This window comes from Oncorhynchus tshawytscha, linkage group LG01, assembly GCF_018296145.1.
Source record: "Oncorhynchus tshawytscha isolate Ot180627B linkage group LG01, Otsh_v2.0, whole genome shotgun sequence".
In the NCBI taxonomy this organism is placed as follows: Eukaryota; Metazoa; Chordata; class Actinopteri; order Salmoniformes; family Salmonidae; genus Oncorhynchus; species Oncorhynchus tshawytscha.
This window is the reverse complement of record NC_056429.1, coordinates 75,560,383-75,585,799: the sequence shown is the minus strand read 5'-3', so window position 1 is coordinate 75,585,799 and position 25,417 is coordinate 75,560,383. Positions and strand designations below refer to the sequence as shown.

At 41.2% G+C, this 25,417-nt stretch overlaps 2 protein-coding genes across 4 annotated transcripts in view; one reads left to right on the top strand and one right to left on the bottom strand.

The window, feature by feature from the left end:
- Positions 1–11,432, bottom strand: part of LOC112256808 (dystonin-like) — a 186,542-nt gene extending 175,110 nt beyond the window's left edge. The window contains exons 1-4 of the mRNA XM_042328349.1: positions 10,981–11,432; positions 10,509–10,543; positions 8,369–8,557; positions 4,093–4,306 (exon numbers count right to left, since the gene is read on the bottom strand). Of these exons, the coding sequence (XP_042184283.1) occupies positions 4,093–4,306; positions 8,369–8,557; positions 10,509–10,543; positions 10,981–11,161 (619 nt within the window). The 5' untranslated portion in view covers positions 11,162–11,432. The remainder of the gene's footprint in view (positions 1–4,092; positions 4,307–8,368; positions 8,558–10,508; positions 10,544–10,980) is intronic.
- A 398-nt stretch (positions 11,433–11,830) lies between these two features.
- LOC112256813 (E3 SUMO-protein ligase ZNF451) lies at positions 11,831–20,514 on the top strand. 3 transcript variants are annotated; one of them, XM_024430346.1, is made up of 14 exons: positions 11,831–11,944; positions 12,455–12,523; positions 12,808–12,891; positions 13,038–13,151; positions 13,281–13,389; positions 13,557–13,707; positions 13,803–13,929; positions 15,272–15,428; positions 16,961–17,108; positions 17,823–19,375; positions 19,478–19,555; positions 19,706–19,783; positions 19,971–19,998; positions 20,226–20,514. In XM_024430346.1, exons 1-13 carry the CDS (start codon positions 11,846–11,848, stop codon positions 19,982–19,984), a joined length of 2,781 nt encoding a protein of 926 aa, XP_024286114.1. In that variant the 5' UTR covers positions 11,831–11,845; the 3' UTR covers positions 19,985–19,998; positions 20,226–20,514. The 3 variants fall into 3 exon arrangements, with proteins under 3 accessions (XP_024286114.1, XP_024286104.1, XP_024286123.1); XM_024430336.1 differs by lacking the exon at positions 19,971–19,998; XM_024430355.2 differs by lacking the exons at positions 11,831–11,944; positions 19,971–19,998 and adding an exon at positions 12,150–12,276.
- Positions 20,515–25,417: the final 4,903 nt, after the last annotated feature.

The window sequence follows — 25,417 nt, the reverse complement described above, 5'->3', positions numbered from 1 at the left end:
CTAATGATGATAAATACAATCCACCTGTGTGTAATCAAGTCTCCGTATAAATGCACCTGCACTGTGATAGTCTCAGAGGTCCGTTAAAAGCACAAAGAGCATCATGCTGAACAAGGAACACACCAGGCAGGTCCGAGATACTGTTGTGAAGAAGTTTAAAGCCGGATTTGGATACAAAAAGATTTCCCAAGCTTTAAACATCCCAAGGAGCACTGTGCAAGCGATAATATTGAAATGGAAGGAGTATCAGACAATTGCAAATCTACCAAGACCTGGCCGTCCCTCTAAACTTTCAGCTCATACAAGGAGAAGACTGATCAGAGATGCAGCCAAGAGGCCCATGATCACTCTGGATGAACTGCAGAGATCTACAGCTGAGGTGGGAGACTCTGTCCATAGGACAACAATCAGTCATATATTGCACAAATCTGGCCTTTATGGAAGAGTGGCAAGAAGAAAGACATTTCTTAAAGATATCCATAAAAAGTGTTGTTTAAAGTTTGCCACAAGCCACCTGGGAGACACACCAAACATGTGGAAGAAGGTGCTCTGGTCAGATGAAACCAAAATTGAACTTTTTGGCAACAATGCAAAACGTTATGTTTGGAGTAAAAGCAACACAGCTCATCACCCTGAACACCCTATCCCCACTGTCAAACATGGTGGTGGCAGCATCATGGTTTGGGCCTGCTTTTCTTCAGCAGGGACAGGGAAGATGGTTAAAATTGATGGGAAGATGGATGGAGCCAAATACAGGACCATTCTGGAAGACAACCTGATGGAGTCTGCAAAAGACCTGAGACTGGGACAGAGATTTGTCTTCCAACAAGACAATGATCCAAAACATAAAGCAAAATCTACAATGGAATGGTTAAAAAATAAACATATCCAGGTGTTAGAATGGCCAAGCCAAAGTCCAGACCTGAATCCAATCGAGAATCTGTGGAAAGAACTGAAAACTGCTGTTCACAAATGCTCTCCATCCAACCTCACTGAGCTCGAGCTGTTTTGCAAGGAGGAATGGGAAAAAATTTCAGTCTCTCGATGTGCAAAACTGATAGAGACATACCCCAAGCGACTTACAGCTGTAATCGCAGCAAAAGGTGGCGCTACAAAGTATTAACTTAAGGGGGCTGAATAATTTTGCACGCCCAATTTTTCAGTTTTTGATTTGTTAAAAAAGTTTGAAATATCCAATAAATGTCGTTCCACTTCATGATTGTGTCCCACTTGTTGTTGATTCTTCACAAAAAAATACAGTTTTATATCTTTATGTTTGAAGCCTGAAATGTGGCAAAAGGTCGCAAAGTTCAAGGGGGCCAAATACTTTCGCAAGGCACTGTACATATGAGATGAGTAATGTAGCGTATGTAAACATTATATAAAGTGGCATTGTTTAAAGTGGCTAGTGATACATTTATTACATAAATTTCTCCATTATTAAAGTGGCTCGAGATGAGTCAGTATGTTGGCAGCAGCCACTCAATGTTAGTGATGGCTGTTTAACAGTCTGATGGCCTTGAGATAGAAGCTGTTTCCCAGTCTCTCGGTCCCCGCTTTGATGCACCTGTACTGACCTCGCCTTCTGAATGATAGCGGGGTGAACAGGCAGTGGCTCGGGTGGTTGTTGTCCTTCCTGTGAGGCCAAAAAGTAAATCAAAGACAACAACCACCCGAGCCACTGCATGTTCACCCCGCTATCATCCAGAAGGCGAGGTCAGTACAGGTGCATCAGACTGTTGAACAGACATCACCCGCCGGCCACCACCCAGTACTCTGCCTAGCACCTTAGACACGGTCACTAGCCGGCTACCGCCCAGTGCTCTGCCCTGCACCTTAGAGACTGCTGCCCAATGTTTATAGAGTCATTGAACACTGGTCACTTTAGCAATGTTTACATCCTGTTTTACCCACTTTATATGTATATACTGTATTCTAGTCGTGGCTCAACCTATATAACTGCTGCACACCATTTCTATTCATATAGTGTCCATACTGTCTATACACACCATTTATATATACTGTGAAAGAAAATGTTATTGTCTCAAGAGATAAGCCTTGAATTGTACACAGCATCTCCTCTCACTCCATCTTGGTTTGTGCAGGTAACTGTGAACTCCTCCTCATACCAATTGGCAGTACGCCCAGAACATTGCTCTGGGAACCAAAAGAAGTATCTCAGTTTCAAGGTCCCAGCTTTGAGAGAAGAAGTCTCGTCAGTCACATGCACGAGCCAACGTTAATAAAGAATCATGTAAATTATGCTTATATGACTTGTTTGTGTAGCCGCATATAAGGACTGAAAGGGAACGCCCTCTGATTTTTCACAAGCTTGCACTGAGTTTGTGAATCTCTCCAGCTGTGATAATAAAGATTGATATGATTTACATTGAATTTGAGTCCTTAGTGGTGAATTTCCACAACAATACACTGAGTGTAAAAAACTTTAGGAACACCTTGCTAATATTGCGTTGCAGCCCCTTTTTGCCCTCAGATCAGCCTCAATTTGTCAGGGCATGGACTCTACAAAGTGTCAAGCATTCCACAGGGATGCTGGTCCATGTTGACTCCAATACTTTCCATAGTTGGCTGGATGTCCTAGGAGGGTGAAAATTATTGATACACACGGGAAACTGTTGATCATGAAAAACCCAGCAGCATTGAAGTTATTGATACACTCAAACTGGTGAGCTTGGCACCTACTACAATACCCAGTTCAAAGGCACTTTAAATATTTTGTCTTGCCCATTCACCATTTGAATGGCACACATTTGTAACAGTATAACTTTAGTCCGTCCCCTCGCCCCGAACCGGGCACGAACCAGGGACCCTTTGCACACAGACAACAGTCACCCACGAAGCATCGTTACCCATCGCTCCACAAAAGCCACGGCCCTTGCAGAGCAAGGGGAACCACTACATCAAGGTCTCAAAGTGAGTGACGTCACCGATTGAAACGCTATTAGCGAGCATCACCGCTAACTAGCTAAATCAAATCAAATTTTATTTGTCACATACACATGGTTAGCAGATGTTAATGCGAGTGTAGCGAAATGCTTGCTAGCCATTTCACATCCGTTACACTCACCCCCCTTTTGACCTCCTCCTTTTCCTCAGCAACCAGTGATCCGGGTCACGGCACCAATGTAACAGTATAACTTTAGTCCGTCCCCTTGCCCCGAACCGGGCGCGAACCACACAGACAACAGTCCCCCAGAAGCATCGTTACCCATCGCTCCACAAAAGCCAACTAGCTAGCCATTTCACATCGGTTACACATACACAATCTATGTCTCAATCTTCTCAAGGCTTAAAAATCCTTTAACCTGTCTTATCCCCTTCACTGATTGAAGTGGATTTTACAACTGACATGACTAAGGGTTCATAGCTTTCATCTGGATTCACCTGGTCAGTCTATGAAAGAGCAGGTGTTCCTAATGTTTTGTATACTCAGTGTATTCCGGACTCTGACATTGCTCATTGTGATATTTCCAGTTGTGATATTTCTGATATTTTTTTACTTTTTGGATTATTTGTGTATTCTTATTGTATTGCTAGATATTACTGCACTGTTGGAGCTAGAACCATAAGCATTTCAGTGCATCTGCGATAACATCTACAAATCTGTGTAGGTGACCAATAAACTTGTATTTTATTTTATTGGATGGACAATAGAATAGAGGATGTAATGTGAGCATTCCCAGACAGCAAATAACACACCTCAGCTATACAGGTTTTTACAGTAGCCTAATTATCTAATTTGTTTATTAATTTATGAGACAAAAGATTATTTGGGCCTAATTATTGGCTACAGAAGCCTATAGTACAAACATGTGTCTTTGTCTAAATTGGACATGCATCAGAAGTGACAGCGGCTGACATATGGGAGTGTCCACTGTCCAGCAGCAGCGTCAGTCTACTGTAATTATGCAGAATAAATAAAAAGCCTGTAGCCTACTTATACTTGTAAAAAATGTACAATGCATCACAGCACAGTGGCTAAATTTGCCATATCTGATAGATTTGCAGAATCAATAGGTCTATGTTATGTTATATTATCAGCAGCAGTAACAATGAAATATTGACACTCACCTGCAATCCTGAGCACGGCTCTCTCTGCTGGATCCAAAACGGATCCTCCCTGAATTTTTCGCTTATGTCGCTCGTGTCTGGGTAGGTTCCAGGGTAACGTGTCCCCTGGTGCCGGTGAGACCGATCCAGATTTAAAACTATAATCATCTTCGTCCGAGAAATCGGCCGATGAAGACATGGAACAGTGAAGGGAAGCGTTGCCCGAACCGGAGCTCTGATAAAACAATAGAAATAAATTATCAATGTGTTGCGAGGCAACACACATACAGCACAGACAGACACAATGAAACATTTCTCACCATCGCTGCTCCTACGTTTGCCTAAACTGATGCGCGTAACCTAGTGTAAGTGCACATTGATAGCTCAAGGGGGGCACCGTAGCGTGAGCCACCAGCTCGCCTAGCAATGATCTCTGATTCAACAATAAAAAGAAAAGGCACAAGCAGGCATCAAGAAGGAAAATCGATTGTATCTGGCTCCCCCGCCAGGCCAGAAATAAGACTTACCGCTGTATACATGGTGTCGGTTGAACAATATCGAAATCCTTTATCAATTTGCTGCAAGCTCAGGCAGCGGCGGGTTATGTCATTTTTTTTTATCAGAACCACACCCTTCTATCGATGCACTCTGCCCATTAAATTAGTGAAGTCTCTCCTTTGAGATTAAATTATGTCAAGTCCCCAGAGCATAGAGTGCGAATAGATTGGGCCAATGCGAGCAGAATGCGATGCTAGGGCTGTAGCATGTCAACGCCTCACCATCCTAGGATACAGAAGAAGACGGGTGGAGACTAGAGAGGATCCCAGCGCTCTTGTCCTGATTATTCAATCGGGAAACTGTGGCCAATGTCTCTGTGTTACAGCGCCCTCCTGGGTGGGTACGTGCATGTCTAGTGGTGACTGCGTAGCCTCCACGTTTACGGTCGAAAACCAATCAGAAATCCATACTGGTCCATGAACATCCTTTTGTCATCAACCTGGTCTCATCAGCCATGCACAGCCGCGTTGTTGTTTTGCTGCCTGATGCGCATGTGCCTGCACTGTGTGCCATTGACTAGAATTGTTGCTAGTTGACAATGAATGTGCAATTTTAGAGCACTATCCTTATCATCAAAATAAATGAAAAAATATCTGGGTTCTTCAGGCTTATTCATTACAACCTATCTCTGTCTGCCTGTGTCTGTGTGTCTGCCTGGCTCTGTCTGTCTGCCTGTCTGTAGGCTGTCTGCCTTGGCCCTGTGATAGGGTAAGGGGGCAGATGCATAACAAATACTTTGCCACAGCATATGTTGGCACATTCAGACAGGGTGTGGCTGGTCAAAAAGCAATAGGGCATACCAGTCACATGTGGACTTCGATTGCAAAATTATAGAACTGCATTGCTGTTTGCAATCTGAACAAGAGTAGGACATTGACAGTTACCTTTGGGTGATTTCACAATCACCAACCTGTTCCCAGCATGGATTGTGACTATTTACTATGGCCTGAGGGTCTATCAACAAAGCATTCTCTTGCTCAATGGTGAGCACAAACGTGCTTGAAATTATGCAAACAATGCATGATCTGACTTAAATATAATGATCCATAAACTTTGGCTGTGCATTTATTGCATTTGAGTGATCATCAATCTTTGTTATACCCTCCAAATATCAATACCACTTCAAGGTTTTAGACTACTGAGTCATGGTCATATCATATTGTAGCGAAATTAGGGGGTTGCCCTGACCAGGATTCGAACCCAGGTCCAGCAACTTTCAAGCCAACACCTTAGCTGTTAATGGGGTCGCTAGGTGTTAGGTTAAAGTAACTGTCCAGTGAAAATCTCACTTTTAAAATATCATATTCTGTTAACTCATACCCAAACAATGGAGTTGACTCATCCTATAGTCATATGTGGCCAAAGCATAATTTGGAGAGAGAAAAAAAACACTTCAAAAACTTCACCTCAAACTGGTATCTCAAACAGATTGTTTAATTAAAAAATGCTTGCTATTTCCTCATGGAGGATGATGTCATCATCCTGAGGAGGATGAGCTGGCCAATCAGCAGTCTACTGGCATTAATATTTTTAAGGCTGTGGCTGCAGAGCCCGACTTTTCCCCTGACTAAAGCTTATGAGCATGTGCAGATCGCGTTCTATACTTTACACACAGTCGCTGCTCTAGCTATAGAGAAAAGGCAACTCTTACAAATGGTAGACTTACCAATTTAATAAAGTTAGATCAAAACTGAATCTATGTCTGCATGATCACATAATGATCGTATTCTACATAACTGAACCGAATATAATAGCATAGTATAACATTACCGTAAGACAAAAACACCACTGCATTTTTCCCTCATGGGGCCAATACACAACAGTGTGCGCCACAAGGCAAAATACTTGACTATGCTACAGTTGGTTAACACCATCTGCTCTAAAATTCGCTCACTGTACATCATTAAAAACAACACTGTAGGCTACTTCTAAACAACACTGTATAACAAGAAGATCTAAATGCATATCCCCATGAAACGGATTGAGATCAAATGGTTGGTATGCAAATGCTGCATGAAAGTTTTACTGGTAAAACTTTAAGAATTATCATTCAGGATTGACAGTTGGAAATGTGAAGGGAAGACCACAACCATGTGTGTTAATAAGAAGAGGTAAAGAAACAGATGCGTAGAACGTGATCCGCACATGCGCAGCAGCTTCGGGACCTTTAGTCCGGGAAAAAGGGTTTGGGAAAAAAGGTTCGAGAAAGGTTGGATCAGCAGCCACTCCATATATTTGTAATGACCGCTATAAGGCCACACCACTATTGTTGGGGTACGCCCACACCATTCCAACACACAAAATCTGCTTTTTAACATACTTAATTGCCATTTATTGGAAGGAAAACTATTTCACTCATATTTGAATTAATAATAGGCCATATTTCATAGAAATCTGGAAAGACTTGACAGTTACTTAAAAGTCGCTACAATGCTTCGGCCCATATTATCTTTATTGTGACCATAGTTTTAGGAGAAACCCACCACCTCAAACAAAGCATAACTAAACACTTGTTTTAGGAGATTGCCAAGCCGCCCGCCACATACTTGGTGAGTCACCACTCTTACTCAACTTACTTTTTTCTCGGTTATGTCAATAGCGTTGAATATTGGTAGTAACGTTCTCCATATACATTCCTACAAGACTACAACACCCAGAATTATGTCAGGAACAAGACAATAACAATTGCATTGATGTGATGGGTTAATCTTTGCTTTCATACTTTCTTATGTGTGAATTGAAAAAGTCCCATAGTAATTTAGAATAATTATTTAAAAATTGTTCAATGGTAGTCTATTGCTATTACCATATATTGAATAATAAATTAAGAATCAATATATTTCTTGAGAACTTGAGGATACAGAGCAAAGAATCCATCAGTAAATGTCCATGTTTACAAAAACTAAACATGATACATTTGGGAAAAGAAACATTCAAATTGACATTGATGATCTATTGTAAATAGGGCTACACAATTGTTTTATTTATTCTAGAGGTAATTGTAATATTGGCCATTTGAAACAATGTAATCACAACACAAAGAGGTTCAGTAACTTCATGATACTCAGTTGTAACTTGAAAGTCCAAACTGAGCTAGATTTATCCAGAGTAAACTAAGAAAATGTAGACACCCAAAAGCACACATGCACCAACCTTCATCTTCTAGCACTACATCCTGTTTTCCCCCCAGTAGCCTGAGTTTGGCATATGGTGAGGTTTAAGGGTTGTATCCTACAACTGAGATGATTGTTAATATAAACCATCGAGAATAATTCAGTTGCAGCAACATTATGACATGGTATATGTCAAATGTTTGTTTGATGCGTGTGTCGACATGCAAAATGACAACATGGGCAATATCAAGACATTGAATACATTTTAAGGTTTCAACTTTAACATTTGTCAGTGTTCATAAAATGTCAATCTGCAATAGCTTTTCGAATAACAGCGTACCAAGGCATGATGTGGTACAGAAGGCCAAACTATTGAAGGAAAACTGGCACTTAAAAACCATCCATTGGATCGATGTCAATGGGGATTTCGCACGCATTTTAAATTGGATACTAAATTGGTAATTAATTTAAGGAAACATATCATCGATGTAGCCTATACTTGTCAATTGAAAAATATAAAATAAATCGGCCTGGTGTTAATTGACCATGCAGATTTAATTTAGAAGAGATAGCATAAATGACTATGGCTGCTGGATTTAGGCTATATTACCCAATAATATACCTACGGGTTTGCGTGTTGGGGTGACTTGTACTGAGTGATAGAAGTCTGGAAGGACTCTCTTCTTCACTTTTCGTTTTCTCACAGTTGTAGATGAGTCACTTTGATGCTCACTCTCGGGAATTTCGACAAGAGGCTTTTCCTCTGCAACTCGAGCGCGCGCCCTCCTGGCATGGAGCGGGCTGTGCCTGAAGCCCTGTAAAAACATGGCACATCATGTCCAAAAGAAGAGAGAAAAATATGCTGAAATCGTTTAATATGCTTGAGACATATAACTATTTGGATGATCAATATATTATTATGAATCACACGGACACATATTACTATTAATGGATGAAACTGGGATTTTGTATAGCTACACGATCTAATAGTATAATCATGTAATTAAGTACACTGAACAAAAATATAAATGCAACATGTACAGTGTTGGTCCCATGTTTCATGAGCTGAAATAAAATATCCCAGAAATGTTCCATTTGTACAAAATGCTTATTTCTCTTAAATTTTGTGCACACATTTGTTTACATCTCTGTTAGTGATCATTTATTCTTTGCCAAGACAATACATCCACCTGACAAGTGTGGCATATCAAGAAGCTGCATAATCATTACACAGGTGCACCTTGTGCTGGGGGACAATAAAAGGCCACTCTAAAATGTGCAGTTTTGTCACACAACACAACGCCACAGATGTCTCAAGTTGAGGGAGTGTGGAATTGGCATGCTGACTGCAGGAATGTCCACCAGAACGGTTGCCAGAGAATTTAATGTTAATTTCTCTACCAGAAACATTGTTTTAGAGACCGCAAACCATGTGTAACCAAGCCAGCCAAGGACCTCCACATCCGGCTTCTTCACCTGCGGGATTGTCTGATACCAGCCACCCAGACAGCTGATGAAACTGTGGGTTTGCACAACTGAATAATTTCTGCACAAACTGTCAGAAACCATCTCAGGGAAGCTCATCTGCGTGCTTGTCATCATCACCAGGGTCTTGATCTGACTGCAGTCCGGCGCCATAACCGACTTCAGTGGGCAAATGCTCATCTTCGATGTTGAAACCACGGATGAATCCCAGTTTCAACTGTACCGGGCAGATGGCAGACAGAGTGTATGGTGTTGTGTGGGTGAATGGTTTACTGATGTCAACATTGTGAACAGAGTGCCCCATGGTGGCGGTGGGGTTATGGTATGGGCAGGCATAAGCTATGGACAATGGACACAATTGGATTTTATCAATAGCAATTTCAATGCCCAGAAATACTGTAACGAGATCCCGAGGACCATTCTCGTGCCATTCAGTCTGTGCCATTTCGTCATGTTTCTGCATGATAATGCACGGCCCCATGTCGCAAGGATCTGCACACAACTCCTGGAAGCTGCACATTTCCCAGTTCTTCCATGGCCTGCATGCTCACTAGACATGTCACCCATTGAGCATGTTTGGGATTCTCTGGATCAATGTGTATGACAGCATGTTCCAGTTCTCGCCAATATCTAGCAACTTCGAACAACCATTGAAGAGGAGTGGAACAACATTCCACAGGCCACAAATAACAGCCTGATCAACTCTGAGAAGAAGATGTGTCACGCTGCATGAGGCAAATAGCAGTCACATCAGATACCGACTGGTATTCTGATCCATGCTCCTACCTTTTTTAAGGTACAGTATCTGTGACCAACAGATGCATATGTGTGTTCCCAGTCATGTGAAATACATAAATTAGGGCCTAATGCATTTATTTCAATTGACTGATTTCCTTATATGAACTGTAACTCAGTAAAATCTTTGAAATTGTTGCATGTTGCGTTTATATTTTTGTTCAGTGTAGTTGGTTTTCAATGTACAATTTGTTTTAGCCTATATAGGCATATTTTGTCATTTTTCATTACAACGTGGATTATTTTTTCAGAATTACAGTCAAACTGCAGAAAGTGCAGAATCAGTCACTTTATTTATTGATCACACATGCGCAAAGCGCATAACACTATGTCTAACAATAGCACACCAACAACTCCAAAAAGTATACCGGTAAAGTATAATAAAAGTAACACAGAGCACCATTATACTTCCTTCAGAATATATAAATAAAAAATGGCTACTTACTGACCTTGACAGAAGTAATAGCCTAACCAATGATTGATTACCTCTGATCGAAAATGATGCGTCCGGAGACCAGCTTCTAGGACAAATGAAAATATTTTCTAACACTCGGATACCTTCAAACAAACCACATATGAGGCCTGTTGTCTATAGCTACATTTAGGATATCATAATGATATAATTGGATACCATTAGACAAATTAATACTGTGTACGTTACAGTACACTTGTGAATAAGGTGGACAAGATACATTTGCACACTGACAGTAGCCTAATAGATGATTTCATCCTCAAGGCTATGCACATAGCAGTCTAAACTCTATAGGCTATGTTTTTCTGCTGAAAATAATGGCAATTCAAGTGTGTCAAGTCGCTAAGAATAGCACATGGTACAGTTTAGGTTATAACCTATTTAACAGGTTATCGTGTGAAAATGCTTGAACATATAACAGACATGCCACGCATTTGGTTTGGAGGATTAGCCGCACTGCTTGGAGATGCTGACGCCTCTACTCACCGCGACTCCTTGAGCGCCCTGAAAGCACGGATTTAATAGGATGTTTCCCGTTACGAAGCCTCCGATGCCAGCAACAGAAAAAGAGAATTGTTGCAATAGTCCCCACCAATAGCAGCAACAATAACAAAACAACTTGAATACTATACGGTCTCAATAAAACCAAAAACGCCGCAGCAATCATTATAAAACGCGATGTAGGGCAGCGCCTTCTCCACACAGATATCCGGCTCCACGTATGCTGCCCTAAATGCTGAAAGCGAACCAATATATTGACACAGGATATAGTGAATTTCTCATCGCAGCCTGAAACATGGGCTAGGCTACAGACTATTCTACAGTTCTGTTGATTTCAATAACGTATTTTAAAGCATCAATCCATGACTCAGCCGAAGAGCTTTTTACAACTCAAGCAGGGGGAGTAAGCATCATGCATCTCTGAGCTCAGCACAGCAAAGATGTTGCAGATGGAAGATATTTAAAGGTGTCAGCCCGGGAATCATGATCAGTCTCTATCATTAACCTGCTTAAATGTATAGTCTCCGATACATGATTAGAATAGTGTAGGATGAAAAAGGCCATTTAGGCTATAAGACTAGGCTGTAATAACACATAGGCCTAGTATAGGCCCATTTGTCATGAAATTACTCTGCTAAATAGAAAATTGCTAGTAGGCCAGCTGGCTAAGATAAAGCACAGAGGACGTTTTGACATAGAGTATTTGACATGGAATGAAAATTATGTTCAATAATTTATATTTTTTACTAAAAGATCAAATGTGTATTTTTTTCCCAAGAAAAATAATTGCCTTCCTAATTAATTAATTAATTAATGACGAGGACGATTTATTTTTCCTCTTTTCCCCACAATGCGGCTGCAACCCCGCCGTGAGCCTTTCATTAGAACTCCATATCCCAGGAACACCCGCAGGAGATCAACAATCTCTTTTGCGCGAAAACGCAATTTTGTGAGTGTCTACTCGTGCTTATTATTTTCATAATTTACCTTAACGATAATTAGCTAGCTAGTTACTATCGAACTAGTTGGCTAGTTACATTGTTTACCGAATATGTGCATACATTTAGAGATCTAGCTACCGAACTGCTTGCTGTGTACTAACCCGCCAACTATCGTTAGCTAGCTAGCTAGCTAGCTAAATACAGTAAGCAAGCTGTCCAACGTGTTTTCTTCGACATTTCAACTAGCTAGTCAGCATAAGTGTTGGAGCAGTCATTCACACTAGTACTAGAAGGGATTATAGCTAACTAGTCTTGAACCCACACGCGATGGCAGATTGGAGTAGGTTTGCATGAAAACAAACAATTGTTAAATTGTAGCTAGATAGCGAACGTTAACATTGTAACAATGTAGCCATTTGTCATCCGCCCAGCCAGACATAATACTGAAGACGTTGATAGATAATAATTTTGACAACGTTGTTGAGTTGTCTGTTTTTTAATGTAATTATTTTCTCCAGATAAAATCAATGTCCTCCCCAATTGGAGCAAATGATGATGATGATGAAGATGAGGTGGAGTTTGTGTCAGTAAGTGATTTGTAATTTGTAGGAACAAGGTTCAAAGGTTTCTCTACTAGCTATGTTGCCATTCACCTTTCCAGGAAAGTTAGGGGTAATAATTAACATTAAACATTTTCATCCAATGTATTAGTTTAAATGAAATTGACCATCACTTGGTTAGTGTGAGTCAGTATATTTTTATACAACTGTCAGGAAAAAAACAGACCTTTTAAGACAGTGTCCAAAAGAGTCAAGTGTTTGAATGACACAGTATCAGACAGTGTCTCATCCATTTAACTATCTCGTTTTAGGAGGCTCCACTCAGACCTGTACTGGAATGTATTGATTTACTGAGTGATGGGGAAGACGATGGAAGTTTACCCACAGCCGAGACAGTGAGTGTGTCAAGTGAAAGATAATAATACATTTAATACAAACTGTAATGACATGGAAAGGTGGTTGGAAGACCAGTTCAAAAAAGTTACATGTATTGTTATGTATGTAATATGTTTTTGTGTACTTTTTTTGTATTATTGTTAAGATTGAAGATGAGATTGACCGACAAAAAGCTCAGGTCACCTCCACTTTGGACAGATTAGCTCGCCAAGTGGCTGTGGCGAATAAGGAAAGAGTAGAGAAGTGTAAAGCCTTCAAGGTAAGGACAAAATGTAAAACTGGTATGATCATATTAGCCATTGCAGCTTGTGTATTTGTCTTTTGTGGGTGCTATTGTCTCTTTTCACAGTTCTTCATATTGGTCATGTCAATGCTTGCCTTATTTCAGGAGAAGCAAATCTCACAAAAGGCTCATGGACGGCAGGAGCTGGCATTTAGTCCCAATGGTAACGCATACGACGCCAAGCACTGTGTGGATATGTGGTTAAAGATGCCAGGTAATGTATTCTAGTTAGCCTTGGCCCGTGTTCAAAACTGATCCTAGATCAGCACTCTTAAACTGAGATGCTTTGTGAACACGGCCCAGGAGTCAGCGCTACAGGCATACATTCAATTTAATTTGGTAGAAAAGCAGGATCTCAGTCTTACCATTGTCTGTTCTTAGGTGTGAAACCTGGGGTCATCAATACTGGAGCTAGCTGGAGACGCAGACAGGTCCCCTTTCCCACCAGTAGCTCATCCACACATACCTGTCCAGTGATCAACTGTGGTCGGGTTTATGACAACGTACCTCTCCTAGAAGGTCACTTGAAAAGGTTAAATTATGAGATTTCTATTTCTATATCCATTATACATAATAAACAACCTACTTTTAATTTAGCCCTGAGAACCTTTTTTTTTCTGTCTGCAGGTTTGACCACTCTCCTTGTGACCCGACCATCTACCTGAAAGGAAACTCAACCGAGCTGTTTGCTTGCGTTGCTTGTGGTCTTAATTTTGAAACCAAAGAAGCTTGGAAGGTGCATCAGCAGTCAAAGGTTGGTTATGCCTGTAAAATCAACTACTGTTAGAAATGGCTGCACTTTCAATTGTGTTCAGTCACCGCTGTCATTCAAATGTGCTCTATGCAGTAATTATACCTACCAATAGCCCTAAAGTAAAGGAATCAAATACCATTAGGGAAAATTGAATTTCTGAATGCCGTTTTGGTAGTCCGGTCGACCACCTTCACACAGTGGTGCCTTCCTGTTTGGTTCTCAGTAGGAGGTTGAAAACATAAACAGTGTAAAAATACTTCACATTCCTGCAACATATTTTGTTATTGGATGGAGGACCTCAAAATGATCACTAAGAAAATAGTGTTGACATCTATCACTACCAAAGCAGTAGAGTAGAGTAGAGTAGAGTAGTAGAGCAGTAGAGCGCAGCATTTAGCTGTGACCCAAATAAAAAATGGAATGTTATTTTATTTGTCACATGCTTTGTAAACAGGTGTAGACTAACAGTGAAAATACTTACGGGTCCTTTTCCAGCAATGCAGAGAAAAATATCAAATGTGTGTGCATATAGTCAGTACAAGAGAGTTGGTGCAAAAAAGGGTCAATGCCGGTAGTCCGGGTAGCCATTTGATTAGCTATTTAGCAGCCTTGTTTAGCAGTCTTATGGTTGGGGTAGAAGTTGTTCAGGGTTTTGTTGGTTCATTTTCCCCACATGGAATTTTCATAAATTGCCATCCAAAAGAGCAATTGTCCAATAACTATGCTTCAAATGTTGATTTCATACATTGTGACAAAAATATGAAAGCAACAATTTCAAAGATTTAACTGTGTTACAGTTCATATAAGGAAATCAGTCATTTGAAATAATTTAATTAGGCCCTATTCTATGGATTTCACATGACTGGGCAGGGGTGCAGCCATGGGGTGGGCCTTGGAGGGCATTTTCACCTAGGGGTGTACTCACTTTTGTTGCCAGCGGTTTAGACTTTAATGGCTGTGTTGAGTTATTTTGAGGGGACAGCAAATTTACACTGTTATACAAGCTGTACACTCACTACTTTACATTGTAGCAAAGTGTCATTTCTTCAGTGTTGTCACTTGAAAAGATATACTAAAATATTTACAAAAATGTGAGGGGTGTACTCACTTTTGTGATATACTGTATATCCATGACCTTGTTCAGCCACGACTCTGAGAAATAGGATAGTCTCAAACTAGTTTGTTCTTCAGTGATTGCCATACAATTTTGTCTCTTAAACTAAAATAAGGATATTAAAGTATTAATTTATTTTCAACCACATATGTTGGATACAAATTTCAATCCGGACAAAGTCTTAAATTTGTACTGTGTGTAACAATTCTCTATTCTTATTTTCTTAAGCTGTCCTTCCCTGATGAAGACCATGACCACACTCAGACCTGCCAGCCGATCGTGTGCTTCGCCTGCCCTGCATGCTATCTCCTCTTTTACATCAGGGATGAGTGCCTCCAGCATATGTCGGCCAAAAACCACTTCTCTCAGTCCATCGTCATGAGTGGTAAGCCTCAACTGCCTGTTCCACTGTAAATCATCTTTAGTCATATATACTGATTTTGTACGTTTGCCCACTGACAGAAATTGTCAGTCTATAATTTTAATGGTAGGTTTATTTGAACAGTGAGAGACAGAATAACAACAAATAAATCTAGAAAAACACATGTCAAAAATGTTAGAAATTGATTTGCATTTTGATGAGGGAAATAAGTATTTGACCCACTCTCAATCAGAAAGATTTCTGGCTCCCAGGTGTCTTTCATACAGGTAACGAGCTGAGATTAGGAGCACACTCTTAAGGGGAGTGCTCCTAATCTCAGTTTGTTACCTGCATAAAAGACACCTGTCCACAGAAGCAATCAATCAATCAGATTCCAAACTCTCCACCATGGCCAAGACCAAAGAACTCTCCAAGGATGTCAGGGACAAGATTGTAGACCTACACAAGGCTGGAATGGGTTACAAGACCATCGCCAAGCAGCTTGGTGAGAAGGTGACAACAGTTGATGCGACTATTCGCAAATGGAAGAAACACAAAATAACTTTAAATCTCCCTCGGCCTGGGGCTCCATGCAAGATCTCACGTCGTGGAGTTGCAATGATCATGAGAACGGTGAGGAATCAACCCAGAACTACACGGGAGGATCTTGTCAATGATCTCCAAGGCAGCTGGGACCATAGTCACCAAGAAAACAATTGGTAACATACTACGCCGTGAAGGACTGAAATCCTGCAGCGCCCGCAAGGTCCCCCTGCTCAAGAAAGCACATATACATGCCCGTCTGAAGTTTGCCCATGAACACCTGAATGATTCAGAGGACAACTGGGTGGAAGTGTTGTGGTCAGATGAGACCAAAATGGAGCTCTTTGGCATCAACTCAACTCGCCGTGTTTAGAGGAGGAGGAATTCTGCCTATGATCCCAAGAACACCATCCCCACCGTCAAACATGGAGGTGGAAACATTATGCTTTGGGGGTGTTTTTCTGCTAAGGGGACAGGACAAATTCACCGCATCAAAGGGACGATGGACGGGGCCATGTACCGTCAAATATTGGATGAGAACCTCCTTCGCTCCTCCAGGGCATTGAAAATGGGTCGTGGATGGGTATTCCAGCATGACAAAACACACGGCCAAAGCAACAACGGAGTGGCTCAAGAAGAAGCACATTAAGGTCCTTTATATATATATATTTACAAGGATATTAATCAGTGTCAGCGCTAGATATTACGCACCGGGTAATTTGTATTTAGGCAGGAAGAGCAAATATTTGGGGCATATGGCCTTTTTTTTGTTATTTTTTTTAATGCGGTTTGTCATTTCTATAGAGCAAATATTTTGTGTGAATGAATAGTGCTTGGTCAGGATAACAGCCAATACACTGCTATAAAATACCATTTTATTTGTCACATGCACCGATTACAACCTTACCATGAAATGCTTACTTAACCATTTCTTGCGCTGCATTGTTGGTTATTTCTTTGTATCCTCCATTGAAACGTGTAACCAGATATTTTGTTCTCTTTCTGGATAAAAGAAACTAAAGGGACAGCATTGCCAGTTCCTTTCCCACGATATGCAAAGAATCGTCTCATTGCTTTGTGTAAGGAAGTTTCATTCGGTGTGAGATGTACGACATGCCAGAAGGGGCTTAACTCACACATGGAAGCACAGGCCCACTTCAAGTAAGTTTATACCGGTATGTGTTATTAGTATACTTTTAAAGTCAGTATGGTGTTAATGTACATGCAATTACATGGTTGTTAAATAGGCAGTGTAGGTACATATTGTTACACACTGATTTATTGTCTTCTACACAGACAAACAAAAATAACCATGGACATACATATTTAACACATTGATTTATAGAGAGTGGCACCCTCTTTCCAATAGCTAAAAATACAAAGCTTCTGCACATGTGTGGGATTCCCTACTTTACACAGTCTCTGCTCTACTTGTTCGGCTGCCCAGAGAACAGGCTACTCTGGTGAATTTCAGTGATGAATGGTGCTCGCTTAATAAAGTTTGATCAAAGCTGAATCGATGTCTGCAAGATCCTTTGGCACCGCGGCCTCGGCCTTGATTATAACCCTCACTTCCATCATATGGATAATAGGGCTTTGACGATACCAGTATTGCAATATTCTTCGCATGGCAAAAATGGAAATATGTAATATATTGTGTGCTGTAGCTTGGAAAATAAATAAATGTGACTCTGGATCACAACATAATGATGTTTGTTTCCAACATTCGGGCTGTTTTCCTAAAGAAGTTTTGTTGCCTTGCCACGATACTAATGAGTATTGCAATATTGGTATTGTTCCGGCCCTAATGGATAGATCTCATTTGTAATTTTGTTAATGTTATCTCTGCTTGTTGTTTGTTTCCTTCTGCCTCAGTGTGCAGTGCAGACAAGGCGCTGCCAAGGCTGAGGCAGAGAAAACAGTGGTGCAGGTCATGAAACAACTACAAGTGCTGGGCCAGTGCGCTGTGTGTTGCAAACTGTTCCTCAACCAAGGTGATGTTGAGAGGCATAAAGAATTGAGTCAACACAATAGTGAGGTCAACTGCACCATGGAAAAGGCAATTCTGCTCTACAGCAATTTCTATGAAATCCAACACGCCAAGAGGGCTGCAGCGACTTCACGGCCCAAACAGTCAAAAGGTCCTGTAACCCCCTCTCAGAAGAGGGACAAGGAGAGAGGTGATTCTGTTGGATCCCCAGCCAAGCGCCAGAGATGCGGGGGAGCTTTGAATGGCAGCGCTGAGCCCTCAAGGAGTTGCTTGATAGTGGCATGGTTTTGTGAGTGTGGCCAGCGCTTTTCAGAGGAGGCCATGGCCAGCAAACACCTTTTTGCTGCCAATCATATCTTCCATCAATGTGGCGTGTGTGGAAAGCATATGGGCGAGTCGTCCATCACTCGCCTGCACATGAGCCGTTTTCACGGCGGTGCCCACCTCTCAAACTTCCTCTTTCACTGCCGGCTGTGCAAGGTTGACATGCCGCGTCACGAGGACATCCTTTTGCATGTGTCAGAGGCCCACAGTGGACACACTTACTTCAGGGAGAGAGCGGTATTGGACGAGGAGCCTGCTCCCATTCCCTATGCCAAACCCTCCACCAGTGGCAGACCCAGCGCCCTCACTGATATCAGGACTAGAACTACAACTCCCACACCTCTTCCCAAACAGGACGAGAGGTGGATTTGCAGGATGTGTGAAGACATCTTTAACTCGGAGCGAGCTGTGCACAAGCACTGCAGAGACGTGAGCAACCACAGTTTCCAGAGATTTTCCTGTGGCCACTGCCCACAGAAGTACTTCAAGGAGGCCACAGTACGCAGGCACTGTGTGAACGAGCACAGCAACCAAATAGTGACGCGGTACTTCTGCGGGCTCTGTGACAGCATGGAGTATGACACTGAGGGGGAGTTCCAAGAGCACTATAGGGGCCTTCACAGTAAGGACTACTACCGCATGGATGAGCCTGAGGTTGATAGACCCATTGAGGCCGAAAACTCCAACTCCAGTCCATTGGCAACAGCCAGTGAAAGGCATGAATGTCTGTGTCCATGCATGTCATCAGAAAAGGACAAAGATGAAAGGAAGGCTACCTTCACACGATGCATGAAGAGGCTATCCAGTGAAGACAAATGCAGCTACGTGTGTGTTCCATGCGACGTCCAGGTGTCCTCCTTTGCCCAGATAAAGACTCATGTCCACACTCAACACAAAGCCTTGGGGCTAGAGAATACCTTTGACGTGGTGTGTGGATCCTGTCAGGAGAGTCATAAGGACGTTCCCAGTTTCCATAACCACTTCCACTCCCAGCACTGCCCTCTGGAGCCTTGCTCGAGCTCCAGGGATGGAGGTGAGAGTCGTATGGGGAAGGCAGCAGCTTCCTCTGCTGTCAAGACACTGGTTGCTATGGAGATCAAACCAGAAGTGAATGGCAAGTCTGCTTTGGACTATCTTCCATGATTCATTTCCACTGCACTGACCTTCCTGCTCTTAGAAAACTGATTTGATTTATTACTGTATTTTTATTTTATAGAGGAGGAGTTTGAAGATGTGAAACATGCCATTGCTATGAACTTGGATGAGGTCAGAGATGACACTGAAGCTCATGGAGGTGATGATTATTTTCTTGTCTTCCCATCTGTTCAGTGATTTGGTAAATGACATCTGCCGTAGCCATTATATAGCTATAGAAGGTTTCTTGGAAATTTTGGTGTTTTTAAACAGAGAATCTCTTGTTTTTTGTCAATTTTCCTTGTTTCAGGTGAATCTGATGAGGAGATGAAGTGTGCCTTGGCTTTAAGTGTGGAAGAAGCAAGAGAGCCAATTGACTTTGATATTGGTGTGTAACACCTTTACTTACCTTTGTTTATTTGAGGATCTTTTCATTAGTTACATTTGCTTTAACCGTTTGCACGATGCCTTGTTTGAATGTCCAGAAAGGTTCTGTCTGTCAGCTTTGAAGCTGTTGCCCAGGCCATGTAGGTGTAGCAAAATAAAAACAAGATGATACTTCTCTTTTTTACCAGCATTACATGCTTGAAGAATAACCTTGGTGTGAGTATGTCTAATCAAATCATAGTAACATTAAATGCACACTGGGACATTCAGATAGTTGGTGGTTTGTAGTTGCTGTAGAGAACGGTGTGAACACTTTTTGGATGGTTTTGAGATTGTCACAACACTAGACACTGACCAAGTAATGTGCTGCAGCATGTCTTATTGAAGTTGACATTATTTTATATTGTTTCTGTTTCCCCTTCCTTCCCAACGTATCTTCACAGAGATGGAGGAAGCACTCAAAAGAAGCCTTTTGGAATACTGATCAGCGAATGTTATTTTCTGGGAACCTGTCATTCATTTGGTTTATGGCATTTTATGTTTTATGTGTGACATATCAGCTACTTTCAACAACACGTCAAGACAGGGTTGGACCGATGTGATTACACAGTAATAACTGTAGTAACAACATTATTTGTGAACTATAAAGATTGAGGCGTACCATGTATGCATCTTTATCACATGTTCAGAGCTTTTTATTTGATTTAATAAAGATGTTAATTATTTTCTCTCTTTGATGTTAAAATTTCAATCATTGGCTGTCTGGATATTGTCAAATAAATTAGCGATGGTTCCCTCCCAAAAAATGTAGCATACTTTTGTGGCACAGTCGATGCCACGCATGGCAACAGGCCAGGAGGTGGAGGGTTCGCCGACCACCACTGACGAGCTAACTCGCTGCCTGTTTCATTACATTACAGATCAAAGCCGTCTGCAGACAATAATCAGCTAGGTAGAAATCAGATGTTCAACATTTTGATGCTATATATATGCAACAAATTTTCCACTTACCGGTATCTGTGCCAATGGACCACACAACCAAAAAGCGAAGCAAACTGACTTTGTCGCTTTAATATCAGGGTTTGCATTTTCAACAACACAATGAAAGACTCAATCTCAACAAACAGAAAATGGGCCTACAATCCTCCTTACCTTGTAGGTCTACTCAGCATCGAAGGCTTGGCTTGACAATTTCTTAATGTCATTACACTTTTCTGTATTTTGTAACATGTATCTCCATCGAATAGCCTCTGCACAGTTCTGATGCTGAAATTATATTTTGGGCAAACGTGCGTAGCTAGCCTACTGGAGAAGAAGTAGCCTAATCAGAGCCAAACATTGTGACTGGTTGTATTTATGCCACACATAAAGCATGCTTGCTACTGTGGCTTTCTAGACCTTACAAACTGGAAAGTAGACCCACAACTGATCCAAATGAAATGAAACATTTAAATCACAGGGTTATTGTGCTGAGTATTCACTTGAAAAAAACAATGTGATTATTCTTGTCAAAGGCGATATGCTCCTTCACTAGAATGTAAACACATTTGTGCACAACCTTTTAGAGAAATAAGCTTTTTGTGCGTATTGAACATTTCTGGAATCTTTTATTTCAGCTCCTGTAACATGGGACCAACACTTTACATGTTGCGTTTATATTTTTGTTAGGTATATATTCATATCACAGGTAGCCTTTGCAAATATGAGCAAATTAGCTCATTGTGTTATACAGTGAACAGCGCGAAGTTAAATTCAATATGTTGTATTGAGTGGAAGTGTATCAGTGACATGTTTTATGTGAAGCGCATAACATTTTTTGATTTAATATATATTTTTAAGCGCATAACATTTAGAAAACGGGAACAAGTGTCGGGGGACGGGGCGAACGGCCAATCTGATTTTTTTTGCGACGCTACTCTGTATAGTGATACTTGGCCTGGTATCGTATCATTAGTAAAATGTTGGTATCATGACAACACTAGCCTATTGTTTTATTGGTTTTTACTTTCCTAAAACAAGAATTGTCTACCTCAAAGTTCAGCGGTCATTGATTTGAGCACAAAATGCATCAGGGCACTGCATGCATATACTGTGCCTTCGGAAAGTATTCAGACCCCTTGACTTTTCCAGATTTTTACAATCTACACACAATACCCCATAATGACAAAGCAAAACATTTTTTTTTTTTGCAAATGTGTTAAAGTAATAAAAAAATGTAAATGAATAATTATTCAGACTCGAAATTGAGCTCAGGTGCATCCTGTTTCCATTGATCATCTTTGAGATGTTTCAACAACTTGATTGTAGTCCACATGTGGTAAATTCAATTGATTGGACATGATTTGGAAAGGCACACACCTGTATATACAGTGCCTTGCGGAAGTATTCGGCCCCCTTGAACTTTGCGACCTTTTGCCACATTTCAGGCTTCAAACATAAAGATATAAAACTGTATTTTTTTGTGAAGAATCAACAACAAGTGGGACACAATCATGAAGTGGAACGACATTTATTGGATATTTCAAACTTTTTTAACAAATCAAAAACTGAAAAATTGGGCGTGCAAAATTATTCAGCCCCCTTAAGTTAATACTTTGTAGCACCACCTTTTGCTGCGATTACAGCTGTAAGTCGCTTGGGGTATGTCTCTATCAGTTTTGCACATCGAGAGACTGAAATTTTTTCCCATTCCTCCTTGCAAAACAGCTCGAGCTCAGTGAGGTTGGATGGAGAGCATTTGTGAACAGCAGTTTTCAGTTCTTTCCACAGATTCTCGATTGGATTCAGGTCTGGACTTTGACTTGGCCATTCTAACACCTGGATATGTTTATTTTTGAACCATTCCATTGTAGATTTTGCTTTATGTTTTGGATCATTGTTTTGTTGGAAGACAAATCTCCGTCCCAGTCTCAGGTCTTTTGCAGACTCCATCAGGTTTTCTTCCAGAATGGTCCTGTATTTGGCTCCATCCATCTTGCCATCAATTTTAACCATCTTCCCTGTCCCTGCTGAAGAAAAGCAGGCCCAAACCATGATGCTGCCACCACCATGTTTGACAGTGGGGATGGTGTGTTCAGGGTGATGAGCTGTGTTGCTTTTACGCCAAACATAACGTTTTGCATTGTTGCCAAAAAGTTCAATTTTGGTTTCATCTGACCAGAGCACCTTCTTCCACATGTTTGGTGTGTCTCCCAGGTGGCTTGTGGCAAACTTTAAACGACACGTTTTATGGATATCTTTAAGAAATTGCTTTCTTCTTGCCACTCTTCCATAAAGGCCAGATTTGTGCAATATACGACTGATTGTTGTCCTATGGACAGAGTCTCCCACCTCAGCTGTAGATCTCTGCAGTTCATCCAGAGTGATCATGGGCCTCTTGGCTGCATCTCTGATCAGTCTTCTCCTTGTATGAGCTGAAAGTTTAGAGGGACGGCCAGGTCTTGGTAGATTTGCAGTGGTCTGATACTCCTTCCATTTCAATATTATCGCTTACACAGTGCTCCTTGGGATGTTTAAAGCTTGGGAAATCTTTTTGTATCCAAATCCGGCTTTAAACTTCTTCACAACAGTATCTCGGACCTGCCTGGTGTGTTCCTTGTTCTTCATGATGCTCTCTGCGCTTTTAACGGACCTCTGAGACTATCACAGTGCAGGTGCATTTATACGGAGACTTGATTACACACAGGTGGATTGTATTTATCATCATTAGTCATTTAGGTCAACATTGGTTCATTCAGAGATCCTCACTGAACTTCTGGAGAGAGTTTGCTGCACTGAAAGTAAAGGGGCTGAATAATTTTGCACGCCCAATTTTTCAGTTTTCGATTTGTTAAAAAAGTTTGAAATATCCAATAAATGTCGTTCCACTTCATGATTGTGTCCCACTTGTTGTTGATTCTTCACAAAAAAATACAGTTTTATATCTTTATGTTTGAAGCCTGAAATGTGGCAAAAGGTCGCAAAGTTCAAGGGGGCCGAATACTTTCGCAAGGCACTGTATAAGGTCACACAGTTGAGCAAAAACCAAGCCATAGGGTCAAAATAATTGTATAAGCGCCAAGACAGGATTGTGTCAAGGCACAGATCTGGGGAAGGGTACCAAAAAATCTCTGCAGCATTAAAGGTGCCCAAGAACACTGTGTCCTCCATCATTCTTAAATGGAAGAAGTTTGGAACCAACAAGACTCTTCCTAGAGCTGGCCAACTGGCCAAATTGAGCAATTGGGGGGAAGGGCCTTGGTCAGGGAGGTGACCAAGAACCCAATGGTCACTCTGACAGAGCTCTAGAGTTCCTCTGTGGAGATGGGGGAAACTTACAGAAAGATGACCATCTCTGCAGCACTCTGCCAATCAGGCATTTATGATAGAGTGGCCAGATGGAAGCAACTCCTCAGTAAAAGGCACGACAGCCCGCTTGGAGTTTGCCAAAAGGCACCTAAAGGCTCAGACCATGAGAAACAAGATTCTCTGGTCTGATGAAAGCAAGATTGATCTCTTTGGCCTGAATGCCAAGCGTCACGTCTGGAGAAAACCTGGTACCATCCCAGGGTGAAGTATGGTGGTGGCAGCATCATGCTGTGGGGAGGTTTTTCAGCGGCAGGGAGACTAGTTAGGATCGAGGGAAAGATGAAGGGAGCAAAGTACAGACTGGTGGAAAAAGTACTCAATTATCATACTTGAGTAAAGATACCTTAATAGAAAATGACTCATAAAAATCAAAGTCACCCAGACAAATACTTGAATAAAAGTCTAAAAGTATTTGGTTTTAAATATACTTAAGTATCAAAAATAAATGGAATTGATAAAACGTACTGAAGTATCAATTGTGAAAGTATAAATAATTTCAAACCAGACAGCACAACTGTCTTGTTTATTTTTATTGACGGTGAGCCAGGGGCACACTCCAACACTCAGACATCATTTACAAACTAAGCATTTGTGTTTAGTGAGTCTGCCAGATCAGAGGCTGTAGGGATGACTAGGGATGTTCTCTTGATAAGTGTGTGAATTGGACCATTTTCCTGTCAAAATGTAATGAGTACTTTTGTGTGTCAGGGAAAATGTATGGAGTAAAAAGTACTTTATTTTCTTCAGGAATGTAGTGAAGTAAAAGTAAATCAACAATATAAGTAGTAAAGTGCAGATACCCCATAAAACTACTTAAGTAGTACTTTAAAGTATTTTTTACTTAAGTACATTACAGTACTGAGTACAGAGAGAATCTTGATGAAAACCTGATCCAGAGCGCTCAGGACCTCAGACTGGGGCGAAGGTTCACCTTCCAACAGGACAATGACCTTAAGCACACAGCCAAGACAATGCAGGAGTGGCTTCAGGACAAGTCTCTGAATGTCCTTGAGTGGCCCAGCCAGAGCCCGTACTTGAACCCGATCTAACATCTCTGGAGAGACCTGAAAATAGCTATGCAGCAACGCTCCCCATCCAACCTGACAGAGCTTGAGAGGATCTGCAGAAAAGAAGGGGAGAAACTCCCTAAATGCAGGTGTGCCAAGCATCATACCCAAGAAGACTCAATGCTGTAATCACTGCCAAAGGTGCTTCAACAAAATACTAAAGGGTCCGAATGTACTTATGTAAATGTGATATCTGTTTTTTATTTTTTTTATTAGCAAAA